The 19487-nt window shown below is 35.0% G+C and overlaps 1 protein-coding gene across 1 annotated transcript; it reads left to right on the top strand.

Annotated features, from left to right (window-relative positions):
• Window positions 1–5124: 5124 nt before the first annotated feature.
• Window positions 5125–18846, top strand: LOC115452787 (O-acyltransferase like protein). The gene is made up of 12 exons (XM_037436636.1): window positions 5125–5223; window positions 8570–8712; window positions 9843–10152; window positions 10365–10476; window positions 14306–14393; window positions 14803–14969; window positions 15291–15476; window positions 15859–16038; window positions 16484–16634; window positions 17125–17299; window positions 17843–17985; window positions 18294–18846. Exons 1-12 carry the CDS (start codon window positions 5139–5141, stop codon window positions 18426–18428), a joined length of 1875 nt encoding a protein of 624 aa, XP_037292533.1. The 5' UTR covers window positions 5125–5138; the 3' UTR covers window positions 18429–18846.
• Window positions 18847–19487: the final 641 nt, after the last annotated feature.

Below are 19487 nucleotides of genomic sequence, written 5' to 3'. Positions count from 1 at the left end.
TCGCATTCGAACAGACAGACGATGTGAGGAACTTTATTTATAAAATAAAGGATGAGATAAGTAGTCCAAGGCCTGTACGGTAAAAAAATCATAAATAAGTTTGAGTAATATTAAGTTGTTGCGTAAACTAGTAATTTAAATGAGATATAGGCTTCCTGTATGTCAGTATTTTTTATTTCCTTTTGTAAAGTTTATTTTTGTAAGATAACAAAACGTAAAAATATTTCCTGTTAACACAATAACCAGACCAGTTATGAGAGGAAAGCAGTACAGATGCAATATAATCTATACTATTATATAAAGTTGAAAAGTTTGTATGAACGCGGTAATCTTATGAACTACTAAACCGATTCTAATATTTTTTTCACTAATACGCATCTACATTATCCCGAGTGTGGTAAGCTACTTTTTATCCCAGGAAAATATGAATCCTGGAAAAACTATTTCACGCGGCCGGAGCCGCAGGCAACAACTAGTGAGTATATAAAAATCAAGAAAATCTATGACTCAAATATTTAAGGACGTATCTACATAATAATCATACGCACACACTCTCACGCTTTTTATCTCCAAAAGGGTAGGCAGAGAAGTAAGTAGTGCACCCATTCCCGCCGTGTGTATCCCACTCCATGATGTGATAGAAGGCGAGCCTAATGCCATAGCGGGCACGAATTCCACTTCCATCACTTTGTCGCGGATCGAACCCGAGACCTCAGCACTGCAGTCGTACCGTAATACAACTACGCCACTAAGGCAGTCAATAATATAACATTAATACTTAGAGTGCAAGTTATGGCATGTTTAAAGTACGTATAAAGAAGGGGTGCAAAAACCATATGAATCCCTACTCGCCGAATTTTGGCAATAGCAAACAATCTCAAAGAAGACCAGCCAGGTACGCAGAAGATATTAAAGTGCGCAAGTGTGTGCGCAATACACAGGTGCACTCTCTCTTCCTTCACTCTCATAGTCCGGTGACACGGCAATCCGACGGAAGAGAGATCATGCGCAGGCCAGGTTTACGTGCTTTTCCGACGCACGTGGGGTATCACATCGATATCTTCCTGACTCTAAGCTGCGCCTGAGTAATTTTTAAGATGGAAAAACTTCGTCACAATTTTTCAATTATTTTTGGACCGACTCGTACACAAGGAAAATAAAGTTTATATGAGTATTTAAAGTAATATGTGTTACAAAAAAAAAATAAAAAAGTTTATCCCAGAAAAATAATTTTAAAATCGATTTATTAGTTCCTGAGATTGACCCGTCTAAACAAACAAACTCTTCAGCTTTATATAATTTGTAAAGATATGTCGGTTTATGTATATAAAAAAGAAAATCATATTTCGGTTTATCATAAAACCTGTCAATTCATAAAATAAGATTATAAAAAATCAATATTTATTAAGCGTATAAATCGTAAGATACAGTCAATACTCTCTTGAGAAAGACAAGGACTTTGAAGTAATAAGTAAAACGGCAAAATCCATAATTGGTTCCGCAATAATTTCTGCAATTTTTTTTTTTTTTTATTATCGATGACAGTTTACAAAATATGATAATTATTTTAATACTTTTACTCGTACGAAATTTTTAAATTATGTGAATTTCCTGGGTTCCCTTTTTAATAAGTTAAAGAGCAAGTCAGATAACAACTAAAGGAAATAAAATCGACACAAACACTTGAAAAATGGAAAAACATCGGGGATTATTAATAACTGAGATCAATAGAATAACTTACATGTAGTTAAGGTCCACAATTCGTCAAAATTTTAATACGTTAAACAATATTTCTTGCTTATCCTCAGTTAGGATATGCAAATGCGGTTACCTACCTAAGCACACAAAAAACAGCCAGAGGAACGTTAGTCTCTTCAAAATATATATAGTATAAATTGGTAAATTTACAGTATAAACTAATCATATTTTAACAATTTGTAAGCTTCTTTATAGCAATGCTAGATCAATCGTTTAAACGATAAATAGCCACTAATAAACTTATTCTAGTTTCAATCATACCTAAAACATCGACACAATGTGCAATAACCAATATTCTAGAATGTTCAAAGTATTTGTTATATTTATATATTTTTGACATCTTGTTTGTGGCCCTAATCCGCGATAGTTGACGTAACACAAAATTAAGGAAGATTATGCTTAAATGAGGACAGTGGACTGCACTTCATGAAAAGAACAGAATTGTATATAATACGAATAATGATCAGTATTACTCTGGATACAAAGTCTTTCAAACCGAAATAGCTTGCACATTGCTGAATGGCAGAAATAAACATTGCAGAGGTACGTATGCAGCTTGACAAAGAGAGATGTACCAGCTTGTCAGGATCATTATTGCACATATATAAGCTCGAAACGCAGATGCAGATGCGCCATTGTCTATCAGTTCTAGAACCTTATCTTATTTTATTTTACTCTTGCTGTGAATGGAAAGTGTATTGGATTTTTATTTGAAATAAACGTAGTAACTGCTGAGCGGATGTGGATGAAATTTGGCACACGAGTGGAACATGTTCTGGATTAACATATAGACTACTTTTATCGCGGTAATTTGGTCCCGTAGGAAATATGTCAATTTTTAAGTAGATTGCGTTGTCGTCGCACTGGTGGCGCCATCGCTCTAAATAAGGAATTTATATATACAGCTAAGCTTCGTTTTGATGGGTGGAATAACCCTTTTTCGAGATTTAAGAGAATTTTGTTACAATTTGTATATTACCCTAACAATGGCGTAAGTATTAACCTGAGTCGTACACGTAAACAAGTTAAGAAAGCCAAAAATCGATTGACCAGATCAGATCTAGTAACATTTTTACCTCCGCCCAAGTTGTAACCACAGCCCTACCTTAAATTCAAGTCTAGCGACGGCCCTGTAAGGATATAAAAGGCTTTATACCCGGGTGAAGTCGCGAGCAACACCCACTAAAAGATATTTTATAAAATACACGTCCTTCTTAAAAACTTGCTTTTTAATCGCTTGGTTAGCTTAATTTCACTCATTCCAGTAATCTTTTATTGCTCAATACACATTCGGATTACCGGCTTACCTTCTCACAAACGATACTACAGCTGTTCTGCGAATCCAGCGCGAGAGTGTAACACATTTATTGACTAAAAGAGAGGTCGTATATAATTTTGTTGTTGTTACAAATAAACGCAGAAAATTCTAGACAAAATTTCACACAAAGATGATCACGAGAAAGACACGATATAACCTCACGTCGTAAATTAATAAAGGCATACGTTGGAAAATTACAAATGACATTTGCTGTGTGAATAATAAAACTAAAACTTGACTATAATAAAACTTGACTAAGTGAGGAGTGTAAAACTGCCATTTAAAGTGTTCATAAGTGCCAATGAAGGAGAAAGAAACAGCATTGCACTATGCTATGGCCGGATCATAATTATATTTGAGCTTTTATCATAAGTATGTACTTAGTTGTTCAATAAATGACTTGGTGCATTCGAATGACACCCTGGCCTTGAAATCAAACTTATGATCGCATTTAACCCGTTTTAGTGTCACTAGGTATGAATGGGAGAATTGTTTTGGGTAATTCAATTTATTATTTATAGCTTTTGCTGGCGGCTTCGCCCGAATGAAGGAGTTTTCCGGGATAAAAGTGCCTCTATGTTTTCCAGGATAGAAAGTAGTCTATAACCTTCCCAGGGTCTTAAACTATCTCCATACCAAACTTCATAAAAATCCGTTATATGTATGTGTGCAGATTTTGGGACTTTATTTTATAATATGTATAGATTACTTACAACAAAATCAGACATTCTACACATTCTCAATATTTATGAATACGAAATACTAATTTTTAAATCAAGGTCATATTAGATAATATGTAAATAAATAAACAAAATAAAGGTGTGTTCATTAGGCCTGATGCGGTCCAATAACATTGGCATTTAAACACCTTGAATATCATATTGCAAAATGCTCCACATACGAATAAGTATTAACATAATCTACAACATTCCAATTCCGAAGAGATCTATCCGTCTATAAAACGAATGACAAGTTTTTTGCAATAAAATGTTTATTTATTAAATCATTTTTATAAATACCTACTCTAGGTTATCGCATGCGGGTCTCTGGCAGGGCAGTTAATGCTTATTTCCAAGGGCGTCGCCAAGGGGGGGCAGGGAGGTGAAGCTGCCCCCCTAGAGATTCTAGAAAAGTTTCCAAATGTAAAGCAACCAAAGTCCTAAGTCTTGCTTGATCGATCATTCCCGTATGTCGAAACTAGAATGAATTCACCAATTCTATTCCTAATATTCCGTACGCTTAATTACGCTCTGCTCTATGTTGTTGTTAAAGAGGGAGAGGGGGCAGTGGTTGAGGAACATGTGCTCTAGACTTTACCTATAATTCATACTTTTATCATTCTCCATAGCAACTTGCTAAACCTCTCCCCTCCCCCCTCCCCCCTAGGCCACTGTGCCAACCCCGTTATGGTTTGAAGGATATAGTTACTGTAATTCCTGGGCATTATTAGAGTAAAAATCATGATGAGCGCAATACAATTCCACACAGTACTTTGTAATTGAATGTTTGGTAGTTGTATTGATTAGAGTCAGGAAAACAGGTTGCTCATTTCGTCATTTAGTTTGCCGTTGCTATTCTGGCACCCCAGGTGATTATTTTTTTGTGTCCCTTTTTCCGGCAACCTTTTAGGCTCCAAGTGTATTTTTGGCAAAAACCTTATCCTACGTTCGAGGCAGATTCCGTGATACCCTCGTAAAGTCTTTTCTGCCTCCAAGGCGACGAACAACCTCATCTATAAACTGTCACTGTCACTGCATTTAGCTTAAAGAATAAAAACATAATTATACACTCAATACGCTTCTGTGGTATTTTCGTTCTGGGAAAACCGTCTCGCAGACGAAGCTGCGAACAGGAGCTAGTTTAGTATCAAATGTAGCTTTCTTTAACAAAATTTTTAGAATCAGCCAGTTTAAAGAAATATCCGTTAAAAGCTAACTAATTATGAGTGAAGGTGATCATTTCGCTTCCATGTGCGCGCGCGCCTACTACATGCGAACTTAATATCCAATATTATCAGAAAACTTTAATGAGCTTCGTTCAGTCAGTTCTTTAGTGAGGTACGATGAAGACCTATATCCATCATGTTCCTGTTGTGTTCGTGTTGTGTTTGTTCCTATTACCGAATATTATCGCGAGGGATTTTACTGGTATTTATTTATTTAAAATTTTATTTGAGTTCTAAAAAATATTTTATACGCTTTATTGTGATTAGTTATATTTGGATACTTATTTTTGGTTTAACGATGTTTATTTTATTTTCAAAGATAAATATTTTGTTGCGAAAACAAATAAAATACCTTTTTGTTATCTATATTCATTTATAAATTTAATCTCTAGACCTATGTTAAAATTCTTATAAATTTTACGGAGAACTATTGATCGTCATAGCTCACTATGTTCAAATACTAGAAAAAAGGTCTATTTGGTATAGGCTTAGCAAATTCATATTAATAATATATTTTTTATGATTGTTATATATACACATATGTCACAAGGTGTATTTATAATATTATAAATATATTCAATATTATATTTATAAATATATAAAATAAAAAAGTAATATTTTCCACGTGTTTTCAATTTACTCCATTAACAATCGGAGAGTTCGGCTATGTTCGCAAATGCTCAATTGTTTTCGAGAATGCCTGTAAATTACTTAAATTATCATAATTGCCATTCAATATATTTTATGTTGCATAGAAAAATAATTTATGTACTTAATTTCTTTATGATTTAAATTTATATTCTTATATAACTATATTTTACTACGAATTAATTTAATGTAAGTTCAATTTTCAATCGTTTCATTTCATTTCATTTTGTATACCCAAAAATTACTAATCTTGAAGGACTATAATAAAACATACCTTTTTTTGTAGGACATTGTTTTATTTGGACGACAAATATAATTAACCTATCATGTGATACTATTGTCCTACAGTTACTAATAAAAAAAAAGTCATGCGATATTGACAACTTTTGAGCATAGGACCAAGTTGACATACCACGCAATTTGTAGGACAATGTGAGTAGTGTAAGCTATGCAAATGTTAGCTAACCAATAAAAAAAAATTTGCTGGTTAGTAATTATTTTTCATGACCTTGTTTATGATACATGTTGGAGAGAGGGGACTCCCTAACCAAACCTTATATTTTGTAGGACAAATATTTTTTCACGTTATTTAGATAATTATCTCGATAATTAACAAAGAAAACTTCGTTTAGTAATAAATTTTTAAAATTTGTTAAATCAGCATATTTTATCCTTGCTACCCCTATTAAGCTATAATTTACCAACATTACTGTAAGGAAAAATTTGGGCGTCTAGTCAAAAGGAAGCTACTCACGAAAAATCAGCTTGATAGTAATAAACGATGAAAAGTGTACCAGGGAACCTGTACTATTATATGAAATTAATATTTTCGTTAAGTTTTCTTAAATTTTCTAATTTTCTGCGCAATTTTTTGAATGTTTTCTTTCGTAAGACCCTTCTGACAATAACAAACACAACAACAAAAAAATAGTTATACCGGTCCAGCCGTGCACGCGTGATGGCGTGACCAAGGGAAATAGAGATTATTTTTTATATATAAAGATGAAAATCGCACTGGATTTTGTATATTATATTAAACCATAATAAAACCTCTGTGGTCGATAGTTCCTATTGTCATTCAGATGTTTTTATTGTGATTTGTTCCGGACAGGCGGGTTAATGTGCACACCCTTGCACGGGCCTTCCCGGCGCCCATCAGGCTGAAGGAAAGTCCGCAAGTAAGTCACTTAGGGCGCTTTCAAATAAATAGCACCGGTACAGCGCGGTCCCTGCGCTGCGAGAGACAGAAAAAAGACTTCTCCGCGCAATTCGCATGGTAATATTATTAAAACTTACGCGAGACATATTAAATTTGTCGAAAACAAGACGGTTTTACTCACGTTTAAAAAAAAACTAACTTCCGACTATTTTTTTTTTTTTTAAACGTGAGTATAACCGTGTTGTTTTCGACTAATTCGCATGGTACTTATTCGCAAATGCAATACGCTCTTAGGCCTACTACTGTAACGTCGTTTGTGTTGTGGCAAATCTTATGGATTTAGCGTACACGTGCCTCGGTTGTATTGCAGTAGCGCGACTAATTTGAAGGCGCCCTTAGTGCCGATGGTTCTCCGGCACTGGGTGCATTATAACATTGGAAGTGCAAAAATAAACAAACCAAAGAAAAGGTTTGGGTCATGTATATTGCATGTTAATAACAAATCGTGAATGTAGGTATAAATTATGCTCATGTAAACACAAGTGCAGAATAATATTCAGGTAGATCGTTATTTTGATGTCACAATTAAGTGACTTCATCGATAGTTTTGGCTATTTTCCTTAATATATTTTAGCACAAAAGACCTAATGTTAACTTAGGACCTAATGTTATCTCAAGGTCATTGTTTATATTTGATGACCGGAAGACAGGTTTTTTACTAACACTTTGAGTGTACACAAAAATTTTTCGAAGAATTTACTAACTAGTCAAATATTTAAAATACCGCTCTTACCTTATAAGTTGACCCTCGTGTAAATATACAGACGGAGTCATCAGAGAGTTTATTTGCTTTGTAACGAATCATTTCGGTTTGTCTTGCAAAAATATACACTAAAAACTGGATGTAATGTGATCGATTTTAGGACAACCCTTTTTTTAAACGCATTATCGTTACCACCGTTTGGTGAGAAGATTAAGTTTGCTTCACCCATCGGTTTCGCCGGTCTTGGGGACTAATGTCGACAATCGGGAATATAGCATCATTCCAGCGCACAGCAACGGTCACATATAGAGGCGCCGAATTTTTTTTTTTGGCAGAGATAGGGAATAAGTATTTCGCCTTCTACAATCCGCATTCTTATAAGATCACTGTCTCGTCCTACGGTAGCTACCTGCCTCTGGGCTCTATATAGAAAGAATAAGCAGTTACACCACGCATTCTGAAAAATCGGAAAATTTTGTTTCTTTTAACACTACTGACTATCGCCGAACCAAGGCTAGGGTCGGCGCCGATATCATTTCAAGTTCAAGCCTTAGTGATATACAATAAATAGAAACACAATTAACCAATTTTCATTTTAGGTATTATAAAAATATAAGAATATTTTTCGTTCAATTCTATGTTTTAGTGCCGTTACTTAGTATAATTACAAACCGGTCACAATAAAAGTTTACAGCACTTAATATTTTTTAAAACGATCAAATTCTGAGATAGATTCTTATGGCAAAAAATTATATTCGTGACTTTCCTACTTTAAAGATACACGTGAAGTCCAGAATTGGCGTTTGATTTTCATGTGAGCAATCATAAGACTGGGCGGTAGTTATAAGCATTTTATCCGCGAAACCAAAAAAAAAAGGTCGCCAACTATCACATACTTGAACGAAATCGATTGATTGAATCCGTCAGTTACTCCTTTACCAATCCCTTCGGAGGATTCAAACCGTATTACATTTCCAGATGAGGAGTACTTGACTCTACCTCGCCTTTTCCACCTGGATGACTACCACAGCTGCCTCTCACAGAAAGACGGACTATATTGCCTCGCCAAGTTTCAACTGACACCGACGCAGTCTCCACACATCGCATATGATCTTATTAAGGTTAGGCGTATATGTATTTTTCATAATAGAGTCTTTTCACGTTGGGCTTTTTAGGCAATGATGTTAAGCAACATTCCGCCCATGGACTAAAGCAATGCTAGAGGCACAGCCAATCCGTTGCCTATCAGGAACGTGGCTTTTTTTATAAAGTGACCCCACTGCGTCTAATAGTAGGTAGACAGCGTATCGCCCGACGAATGATAATTACGCCAGTCGACGTAATTATGCCTTGACGTTCTCCGGAAAGATATGAGAGTCAATGGTCTCACTAAGTAGGATGCAAAAGACCGGGCGAAATGAAAGGATTGCAGTAGGAAGGCGGACCTTGTCACCTACCTCGGGATGATCGCCAAGCAGAAGAAGAAGAGTAGTCGACGTAATAATGCCAACCTGTTTGTAACTAGAGTGCACTTTTGCTGACCGGATTGCGACCACTGTACACAAGGTGCGAAAATCCGACATAGTGACCCACGTAAATGTAACGCGTTTCGGTATCAGCCTGTGTATATCCGGTTTCAACAAGTGGGTACAATTGTGTCGACACTCTATTGGACTCCACTCCACTTACCATCAGGTGAAGTGGGGTCACTTTGCCCCACCCACATAAAAAAGGACTTTAAGCTGTGTAGCAATTGTTTGTTGATGATTATTGAATGATGATGTTGACAATGATGTTTTATCTCAACCCTTATTTACTCTTTTGCATTAGGGTATTACTTCGTAGTGGAAACTGCCCGATTGCATACTTTTTCATTTACGTTATTTTAGGAATATTTATCTATTTGTTTGATCGGATTGGTGGCATAGTTCCATTGCGGTTGCTGTACAACTACCGCTATGAACTCTCGGATTCGAATGCCGAGGCGGGCAAAGTAGTGTTAGGTTTATCAGCTCAGTATCAGCCCGCAGTCAATAAATAGTAATACGAGTGTCCCTATTACATGGAACGTAACTCAGCTGGTGAAAAGTAGGAGTAGAGTAGAGTATGGAGTAACAATCTGTGAGACATTTGAATATGTGTGTACCATAATGCAATAGACTCCTTCCCTAACAGACTTGAATATAAGCTCAATGAATCGCACCTATTGTGTATCCACCCACCTCTTCTAAAGTCAAACTTATGTCAACAGGAGTACTCGGATGACGTCAGACATTTCAATCGAACAGTGATCCATCGCGGGTACTGCGTAAGCGCACGATGCCCCGACACCGCTGGCGTGAACGCCTCCTTACGCATACAGAAATGTGCGAACTTAAGGGCGCGCCCACACCATCTCAAGGCCACACTGCAGACATTGCACTACTGCCACAGCCACAACGACACAGTGACAGACAAACCGCCAGACCTATTGCAAAGCATATTCCTGTACATTGTCTATGCTATTTTATGCTTAAATATCTTAGGCACTATGTACGATTTTGTATGGAATGATAAAAAAAGTAAGTACTTTAGGTCTCCTAATTATGTATGAGTATAAATCTCACAAAATAAATGATGATTTTTATGTAAAAGAGGATAAATGAACTCAGAGGATAAAATGAAAAGAGAAACCAATTCAATTTATCAGATATAAATAAAAGACCACCGACAGTAATACTAAATAGCTACAAAATGATTGCTATATTTCAGTAACAAAATCTACAATTTTCAGAAAATGTCCTAATAATGGCGTGGTCTGTTCGAGCAAACTGGCAAAGGTTAACAGTATCGTACGAGAGTAAAGATCCGCGACTCTCAAACTTGGCCATTTTACAAGGATGCAGGTAAGCATATAATTTACATCATATGCCACTGATGGTTCCTAATCTAAACCTCATTAAGAAGCAAGATGGCGGGTTTTGACTTACAGATGAGCGAGTAAATTTGTGTTTTAACTAAGCATAGCTTTGCGATTTTTTTATAAGTAAGACTGATAATTATTGTAAAGTAACCGCTTGTCTGTTACGCTTCACGGCTGAACCACTACAAGTATTTTGATATAATTTTGTATGGAGATAGTTGGAGACCTCGGAAGGACAAAAGCTACTGCTAGAAAAAAATATATAGCGAGTCTTTATCCCAAAAAAACTAGTTCATGTCGGCGGAACCGCAAGCAAAAGCTTGTGATATAATATTATAAGGAAGGTAGAATGCGGGACTGATTAATATCGAAATGTCGTAAAGGACAAACCTAGCACAAACGTAGACTTTACTTTAAAAAAAAAATACATTTCACAACTTTTTTTTTCCTATTAATACACTTTCTTGAAAGATAATTTTTACACTTACATATAGTATGGTACAGTTTATAAGTGCTAAAAGTCAGCGAACCAGCCTTGACCGACACTGGCTCCGCGACCTTGTATAAAATAAAATGTTGCAAATATGATATCATTAATAATTTAGCATTTCTCAATAGCTTAAGTTATATTGGCAATTTATGTCAAAAGTATTCGCACATCTATTATTGAAGAACAGTTATAAAATTAAGTTAATGCTTACGTGAAAAAATACGTTTAATTTACTCTATTTCTTTAAATCAGATCAGGTTGCCAGATGATGAGGTTGTCCCTAAATTTGGGATTTTTTAGCGTAATATAGGGAAGTTAAAAATGTTTTAGAGGGATGAAATTTACTCGTTTGACAGTGAAATAAGTAAACAGCCAACTTGAACGTTGCAAAGTTCGGAAACCTTTTATTTAGGTCGTCATTCCATTTTTTATGCTGTAAAGTTAATTTTATGAGACATTTTTAATTACTTTGGAGGATTTAATTGAATTCATCTGCTAATAAAACTTTGAATTTAAACATCGAATATAAAAATAGCTCCAATTCAATATGAACATTTTCTTTTTTATTTTTATCACGTGATTGTTTAACGGAAGGTGGGAACCGATTAATGTTAAATTATCGTTTAATATGAAACCATTTAAGATAATAATAATTGTATATAAGGCTAAAATCGCAGTAAAAATAAAACCCTTCCGGAATATACCAGAAGATAATATCTGGTTCGCTATTTACTTTCACTTAACCCTCAACTTTAGTAAATGCTTCACCATTTCATCAAATTCGATCGAACAAACACACCTTTTGATTATTTAAAAATTGTTAAAAGGAACTAAAATTTATTTAAAATAAAAATATTCGTCAATAAGTTGCATATTGATACCGTAACTCGTATACCGGAAATGTAGGGAACAAATCCTCAAGGCCGTTTGCTATAGAAATCGCCTTTATAAAATAAATTTTATATAATTGTTAGTATAGATTCTATTTGATACTATTATCTCAGAATTTCTGATTATCTAGGCCATTATATAGCAATATTGTTTAATAAAGCCCAAGGAAGCTGTTTTTAAATGTTTTCATTTCAACGATTTTGTCTTATATTGTTAGTAAAATCTTTACAAGAGCTCTTTATATCTTAGTAGCACAATCGTGTGTGTAAATATCATCTACACTATTTTACTACTATTTATAAAGCCGCAGAGTTTGTTTATTTAGACGCGTTAATCTCAGGAAATACTTAACTGATTTTGAATTTTTTGTCGCCGTCGAAAATAAATATCAGGGACTTTTATCCCGGAAAAACCATTTTCACGAAGATGTAGCCGCAAGCACAAGCTGGTTTCAAAATATATGTAGGCCTTATACTCCAATTACTTTATGTTTAAATTTTAAACGTTTAAAGGTTAATATCAATGGCATATGTCTATAGATGTGCCTATAAACAAAATAGTGGAGTAAAGTTAACAACTTTAAATTATTAACGGTTTAGGTAATATACATAAATAAATAAATAAATAAATAAATACATGAATAATATGAATAGGTACTTGACGGGACAAAAATATTAATATTTTCTGATTAAATTAAAAATAAAAAAGTCAAATCTAGAAATCCTTCTAGACAAGACTTCACAAACTACATAACTGTCCGGAATAAATATTGTTTTCGAAATATAAAAACTTTTCAATGGGATTCCGGTTATTAATTAGGTCATGCGTGAAATGACACATAATAATCAGTGACTATGAATAACTTATATTTAATTTATGCAGCCTCGGTAGAGTCATAACACTATGTAATATTGCCTGTGTATTCATAAAAATGTTTGTTGATTTGTTTTCGTGCTCACTGACGGAGTTCACAGAGGACGCTTGTCTCTTAGTTAGTTATCCATATATATCTATACTATTATATAAAGCTGAAGAGTTTGTTTGTTTGTTTGTTTGAACGTGCTAATCTCAGGAACTATCGGTTCAAACTGAAAAAATCTTTTTGTATTGGATAGCCCTTTGTTCGTGGAGTGCTATAGGCTATATATCATCACGCTATACCCAATAAGAGCGGAGCAGTAATGGCTAATCTCAGGAATTACCGGTTCGAACTGAAAATTTTTGTGTTGGATAGCCCTTTGTTCGTGGAGTGCTATAGGCTTTATAACATCACGCTATACCCAATAGGAGCTGAGCAGTAATGGCTAATCTCAGGAACTACCGGTTCGAACTGAAAAATTCTTTTTGTGTTGGATAGCCCTTTGTTCTTGGAGTGCTATAGGCTATATATCATCACGCTATACCCAATGGGAGCGGAGCAGTAATGGCTAATCTCAGGAACTACCGGTTCAAGCTGAAAAATTATTTTTGTGTTGGATAGCCCTTTGTTCGTGAAGTGCTATAGGCTATATATCATCACGCTATGACCAATAGGAGCGGAGCAGTAATGAAACATGTTGCAAAAACGGGGAAAATTTATTAGTTTTGAGAGCTTCTTTTGCGTGCGCTGCGTAAACGGTTAAAGTTATACAACAATGATGCATGACGGGATTATTCCTCTTAAAAATATATTATAAAACAAAGTTCCTCGCTGCATCTGTCTGCTTGAACGTGTTAAACTCAAAACTACCCAACGTATTACTATAAATTTGGTATGGAGACAGTTTGAGACCCTGGGAAGAACATAGGCTCCCAGGAAAATATATAGCATGAATTTTATAACGGAAAACTTTAGCCCGAAAAATTTTATAACGCAGGCGGAGCCGCGGGCAAAAGCTATACTTAATATAATGTTATAAAATGTTGGTTAGTTGTATTTAATATAATGTTGAAGTTGTCCTACACTACTGTATTGGGTGTAACCTGTAATTAGTAATAAGTATGTGGAATAAATAAATAAATGTAAACCAAGTCGCTAAAAGATGACCAGCGCTCAACAAACACCTAATACTGTTATTGATAAAATGTAACTGACACACACATCTGAACCTAGGACTTCAGAGCGGTAGTCGTAGCACGCAATTCGACTTCGCCACCGAGGCAGTAATCGAGAAAAATGTACCTAATGCCTTATTACTCGTAGTACGCCACAGATTAGTATGACAGAGCGTAACAAGCATATATATAACGCACCATGGTGCGTGAAAGACAAAATTGGCATACCGAATACTATTCCAAGGTAATTTTGCGAAGATAACGTAAACTGGCCGCGTTAGAAATTTACAATGTCATAGAGAATAAGGCCCCTGTAACGTTTAAAATATTTGATTACACGAACATAGCAAAATATCTAAAGACTATAGTAAATTTAACTATGTAATTTTTTTTCCAGAGTGATTGTTATGCTGATCATTTTATACGTACACGCGGTCGTTTTACAAGACATGTTGTATTTGCAAAATCCGCAGTACATGGAAAATGTAAGATTTTAAACAATTTTTTATTATTTTTTGTCATGTATTCAGCGGGGTAGGTTAATAAAAACGGTACAAACTATTTCTTTAATATCTTTACTAGCAAGTCCAAGATCTTCACTTGCAGTTACTAAATCAAGGGTGTTTAACACTTACACCCTTATTATAGGAAGTAGAGCTATAATGAATCTTCTTTCTGCATATCTATTCTATTTATCTATTCAGAGGCATATTTGTTAATTTCTTCAGTTATGTATTCATGTCAATTTACAGTGCTTCAGCAACATCATTTATATAGAACCTAGTGTAGTATTTCTTGGCAAGAAATTGAAAGCATCACCGTAAAGAAGAAATAATTCAAAATTGACTCATCGTTCTCTTCGTTCGTGGCTTATCCTATACATTAACCTTCCAGGGATTTGCAAGGACGGCTGGTATGATAATGATTAAAGGCACATCCCTAGTGCATATGTTTGTGATGCTGTCCAGTTTCCTATGCGCATACAACATGCTGCTGTCGTCAGAAAAATCACCGCTGTCTTTGAGAAGTTTCCCTACAAACGTGTTGAAGCGAATAATCAGGTGAAATATATTAATGAAGATGTTATAAATTAAAAAAAAATAGTTTAATCATTATTTTTAGGAACACATGTTACTCTAATGACTTCCTTGATAATAGGCAGGTAGGTATTAATAAAAAGGACGGTTGTAGTTGCTTCTCGGTCTTGATAAGCTTTATTTTAAGGTTTTGTGTTATCGACAGAACTTTATGTGTGTCGTCGTACAAACATAAACTCCTGTTGTTAGTTCAGTCTATGAAATCTCAATCTGCCGCTTTTAACTTAATATAAGTATGGAGGATATAAAAAAACTCCTATTGATGTAGCCAATTCGTATTTCCAGGATAGCACCTGTCTACTTACTGATAGTGGGATATGGAGCCACTTGGTGGCCTCGGACTCGCGACGGGCCACTTACGGGCCTAATCATCGGATCCCAGAGTCAGATCTGCCGAGAAAAGTTCTGGTACCACGTGTTCTTCGTCAACAACATATTTGACGCAAAAAACCATTGCTTCATTCAGACTTGGTAAGTAATTTATTTCTTTTAGGTATTTTGTAAAGGCGACTTAACTTTTTCCTTTAGTCTAGGATGTGGGAAAATAAACACGACATTTTATTTTTTGAATCTTTATTTAAGGAGCGTTGTACTACAACAAATAACCAGTACTTTAACCTTGTCCTGACTGAATTCAATAACTACCACCACCCCTTCGGAAGCGACTCAAGAAATCCCTCAACAATACGGTCTGTCAAAATAATAAAATAAAATATGAATGTACACACACGTTTTAGTTACTTAATTATTCGCTACTCGACTAAAATGCTAGCGTAGTTCGACCTAGGTTGAGCTAAGTTCTAAGCAGTAAACTAATAATGATCACAAACCGCAAGTTAATATCTTCCCTCAGGTTCTTGGCAGTTGACATGCAACTGTACATTTTAGCTTCTTTCCTAACATTGGCTCTAGCGCCACTGAAGCAACGCGTCCTGCCGATATACGCGGCTCTGTTCTTCGGGTCCTGCGTATTAATCAGCGGCATTTCATATATACAAGACTGGAAATCAATGCTATATATTGCAAATCCTGAGTAAGTGAATAGAAAATTTATAATCGAAATAATAAATCTCTGATTGCAACCTCTGAATGATTTTTTTTATTATTATTGCTTTAAACGACGAAACGTGTTTACCGTTCGTGTGATAGTAAGTGATACGACCGTCCATAAACAGCAGAAACACCATCCAACAATTTGAATTATAAAGTATTGTTTGGTATTCCACTGCGCTCGCCATCCTGAGACATGAGATGTTAAGCCTTATTTTATCCAGTAGTTGTATTTCAATTTACGTTAAAAAAATCTAACTAATTTTCTTTCTAACTCTAATTTAAAGCTTGCAGCTGAGTCATAGAATCTTGTTGGACTATTTTATTCGCTTTTCACAGCTATATACCACATAATTATCAACTTGGTTTTTACACCAGTATTTGTAAATTCGCCTCACTAATAACTTTGTATCGTTCAACTATCACAGATCTATAAAAGAGGTGTTATACAACTCGCCATCATTCCAAGGGCTGTACACGTCGCCGTTGGGAGGACTGCCTGCCTGCATAATGGGGCTGTACATAGCCCATCTGCATTACTACATGCACGAAAGCGGATATAAGATATCTGCAAACAAAGTAAGTCCTATGGTACATACTTCATATAGCTAGCTCATCTTTTCATCCTGTTGATATTTTATTTCATAACATCATAATATTGAAAATCATTGATAACTAATGGGACTATTTAAACAATCACCTTTAATAAATAAAAAGGGCATCACGTTAGTCAGAAATATCAAAGTAATCGGGTACATACATAAAAAATATGTTTCAGAATGAGACCTTTCTTCTTTTTTAAGTTTTTCGAAAATATACGTAATAATATCTTGCCCAAAATTTTAAAAGAGCTGCACAAGACTGGGCTCGCTGGAGCTTACATGTAAGACACCTTCAGCATTGAACAGCGATACGTTGATTGATTGAAAACCAGAACGCTGCCAACTACCTCCCAAATAGCTTTCATCAAATACATACAGATCTTTAAATCCCCTCTAACCTCCAACAAACCTGAGCTACCCTATTTATATGTCTTTTCCAGTACTTTACCGACTGTGTCTAATTACAGGTACTAAATGTCATCCATAACTGGATGATACCGGTGTACATAGCATGGTTGATCTCAGGGCTATACATCAGAACTGTGACGTCACACGCATTCACAGCCGCCTATACAGGAATAGAGCGATGCATATTCTGCATTATATGCGCTACACAGATAATCGGATCAATTAATATTGACAGTGAGTGGAAGCAAATAGTATAGAAGGTTTAGGGTTATATACTGAAGCAAAGTTGAATCGACGCGAAACATCAAGTTCATTAGAAAGTTGGAGATGTCTGCTGGCAACCAAAATGTTTGTATTTTATCTTAATAGATGCACAAAGCTAGAGGTGGCTTAGAGGGAAGCGAACCGGGCAACCACCCGGAGCCTCGCACTTACAGAACGCGCGGTGACTCGAAGGACCTTTTTTACGATCTTATCAATGAAACTGTTAAAAGCGGGGAACTTTTTTTTGCTCTGGGGCCTCGAGTAATTTTTTTTTTTTTTTTGCTATCGCCTGGTTCCTCGCTTCGTTTAAGGCCGCTTTTGCATACAGCATTATGTTCTTAAGGTCATTATGCTATGATCAGTGTTTCGATTCTGCATCAGTGTATACCCTTACTAAAAAAAAGACTAACTGTAAATAATTCTAAGCCAATACTTTAGACAATAAATCAAAAAATAAATATATTATTTTATTAATAGCTTTGTAAGGAAATAATTTATATAATCATCTCACAGGTCACATTAGGAGGTTTTTCGCGTGGAGTAAATGGGACACTTTTGCGCGAATGTCTCTCCCAGTCATGATGGTGCATTGGTGCGTGAATACGCTCATCGCGGTACCACGTCCATACACTACTTTCAGCTCTGGCTTTGATATTGTAAGTCTTATCAGGCACCGCGACAACTTGTTGCTGCAATACACTAACATAAATAGTTGCCGAAGTAACTTTTAGTTTCATAGTAACTAGTAAATACCATTGACCATGTCAAAATGCCTCAGTGTTTTCAAATTTTTATTCCTTTTCTTCATTAGAAAACCTTATCTAAGATTCTTCTGTTATTACGAGTTTATGGATCACTTAAATCGATGATCCACTAGCTTATTTTTCTAATGCCATTGTTAAGAAAAAATATTTCCTATTTTACTACTCTGCTACTTTATATTTAAAAATCTTTTCTTTTTCAGGCGGTGGACGCAGTCGCTACTGCGGTTATGTCTTACACAATCGCTGTCCCCATCAGTGTTATGGTTGAACTCCCCATGCAAAAGTTTTTAGATTGTGTCATAATAAAAAACATTCAGAGTTCGACCAAACAATAATTAAGTCGTGAAATTCGTTTATACAAATAGAAAAATTACTAGTCAATAGATATGGCTTGACGTGATACGTAAAAGATGGCCATTGTTGTTCTATGTTCCCATTGCATGTTTTTTGATATTTGATGATATTTAGAAATGTTTTTAGATTAGTGATTAACTAAAGAGTCGGTATTAAATAAAGTTATTTTTTTATTTTTTATCAAATGACCAATCACCCATTCGGAATTAACGCAAAAAAAGAATAAGAAAATTTCCTGAAACATTTAAAATAATTGCCTTAGAGGTAAATAATAATTTTGCGATGGGTAGTAATAATTAAGAATGGAAGTTTGGGAACATTATTGGATGCCAAGAATCTTATTTTATGTTCTTAAATTTAAATTAGTACAGTGATTATTTAATTTGAAATAAACATATATTAAAACATCGTTGTTGCATTTTTATTTCATATTTCGTAACTTACTATCCTATTGTGAAGTAGGTAACATGCCGAATAAGTACTAAAAAATTTACCTTTTATTATTGCTACAATTCCTCTTATTTCTTTTGATTAAATGATTACTCACAAATAAATAAACACGTTTACCTACTTTCCTGTATGAGTTTCTTTAATTAAGTAATGCTGATGTTACAAGCAGCTATGCCCGTGCCTTTATTCTTCCTCAGAAATGTCTCACTGCATACTTTCTATTATTCAGTTGTGAAAATATTCAGCATGTGTGTCAGATCATGTCAAATTGTATGTGAATCGGAGCGTTCTGAATTAGACCTGTTTGTTCATAATGCCATTCCGGATGTATACACTTTACGAGTGCCCACATTTGAAATCTGGTCACACTGGGAGCTCATTACCAACATAATAGAAAAAATATAATGTTGCCAGATTACAGAGATTCCACACAAAATAGATATTTTAACGCATTAGTGATATTATAAAGGTAGTTTTAAGGAAAAAAATAGTTCGTTCCAGAGTTAAAAATATTTACTCCCTAAAGAGCTGTCTTAGATGAAGGATAGTGTTTTTTTTATTTCACGCTAATATTATTGAGCGGTAAATAT

This window comes from Manduca sexta, chromosome 9 (assembly GCF_014839805.1).
Source record: "Manduca sexta isolate Smith_Timp_Sample1 chromosome 9, JHU_Msex_v1.0, whole genome shotgun sequence".
NCBI classification, from domain to species: Eukaryota; Metazoa; Arthropoda; class Insecta; order Lepidoptera; family Sphingidae; genus Manduca; species Manduca sexta.
The sequence above is the reverse complement of the archived record's forward strand: the minus strand, read 5'-3'. Positions and strand labels throughout refer to the sequence as shown.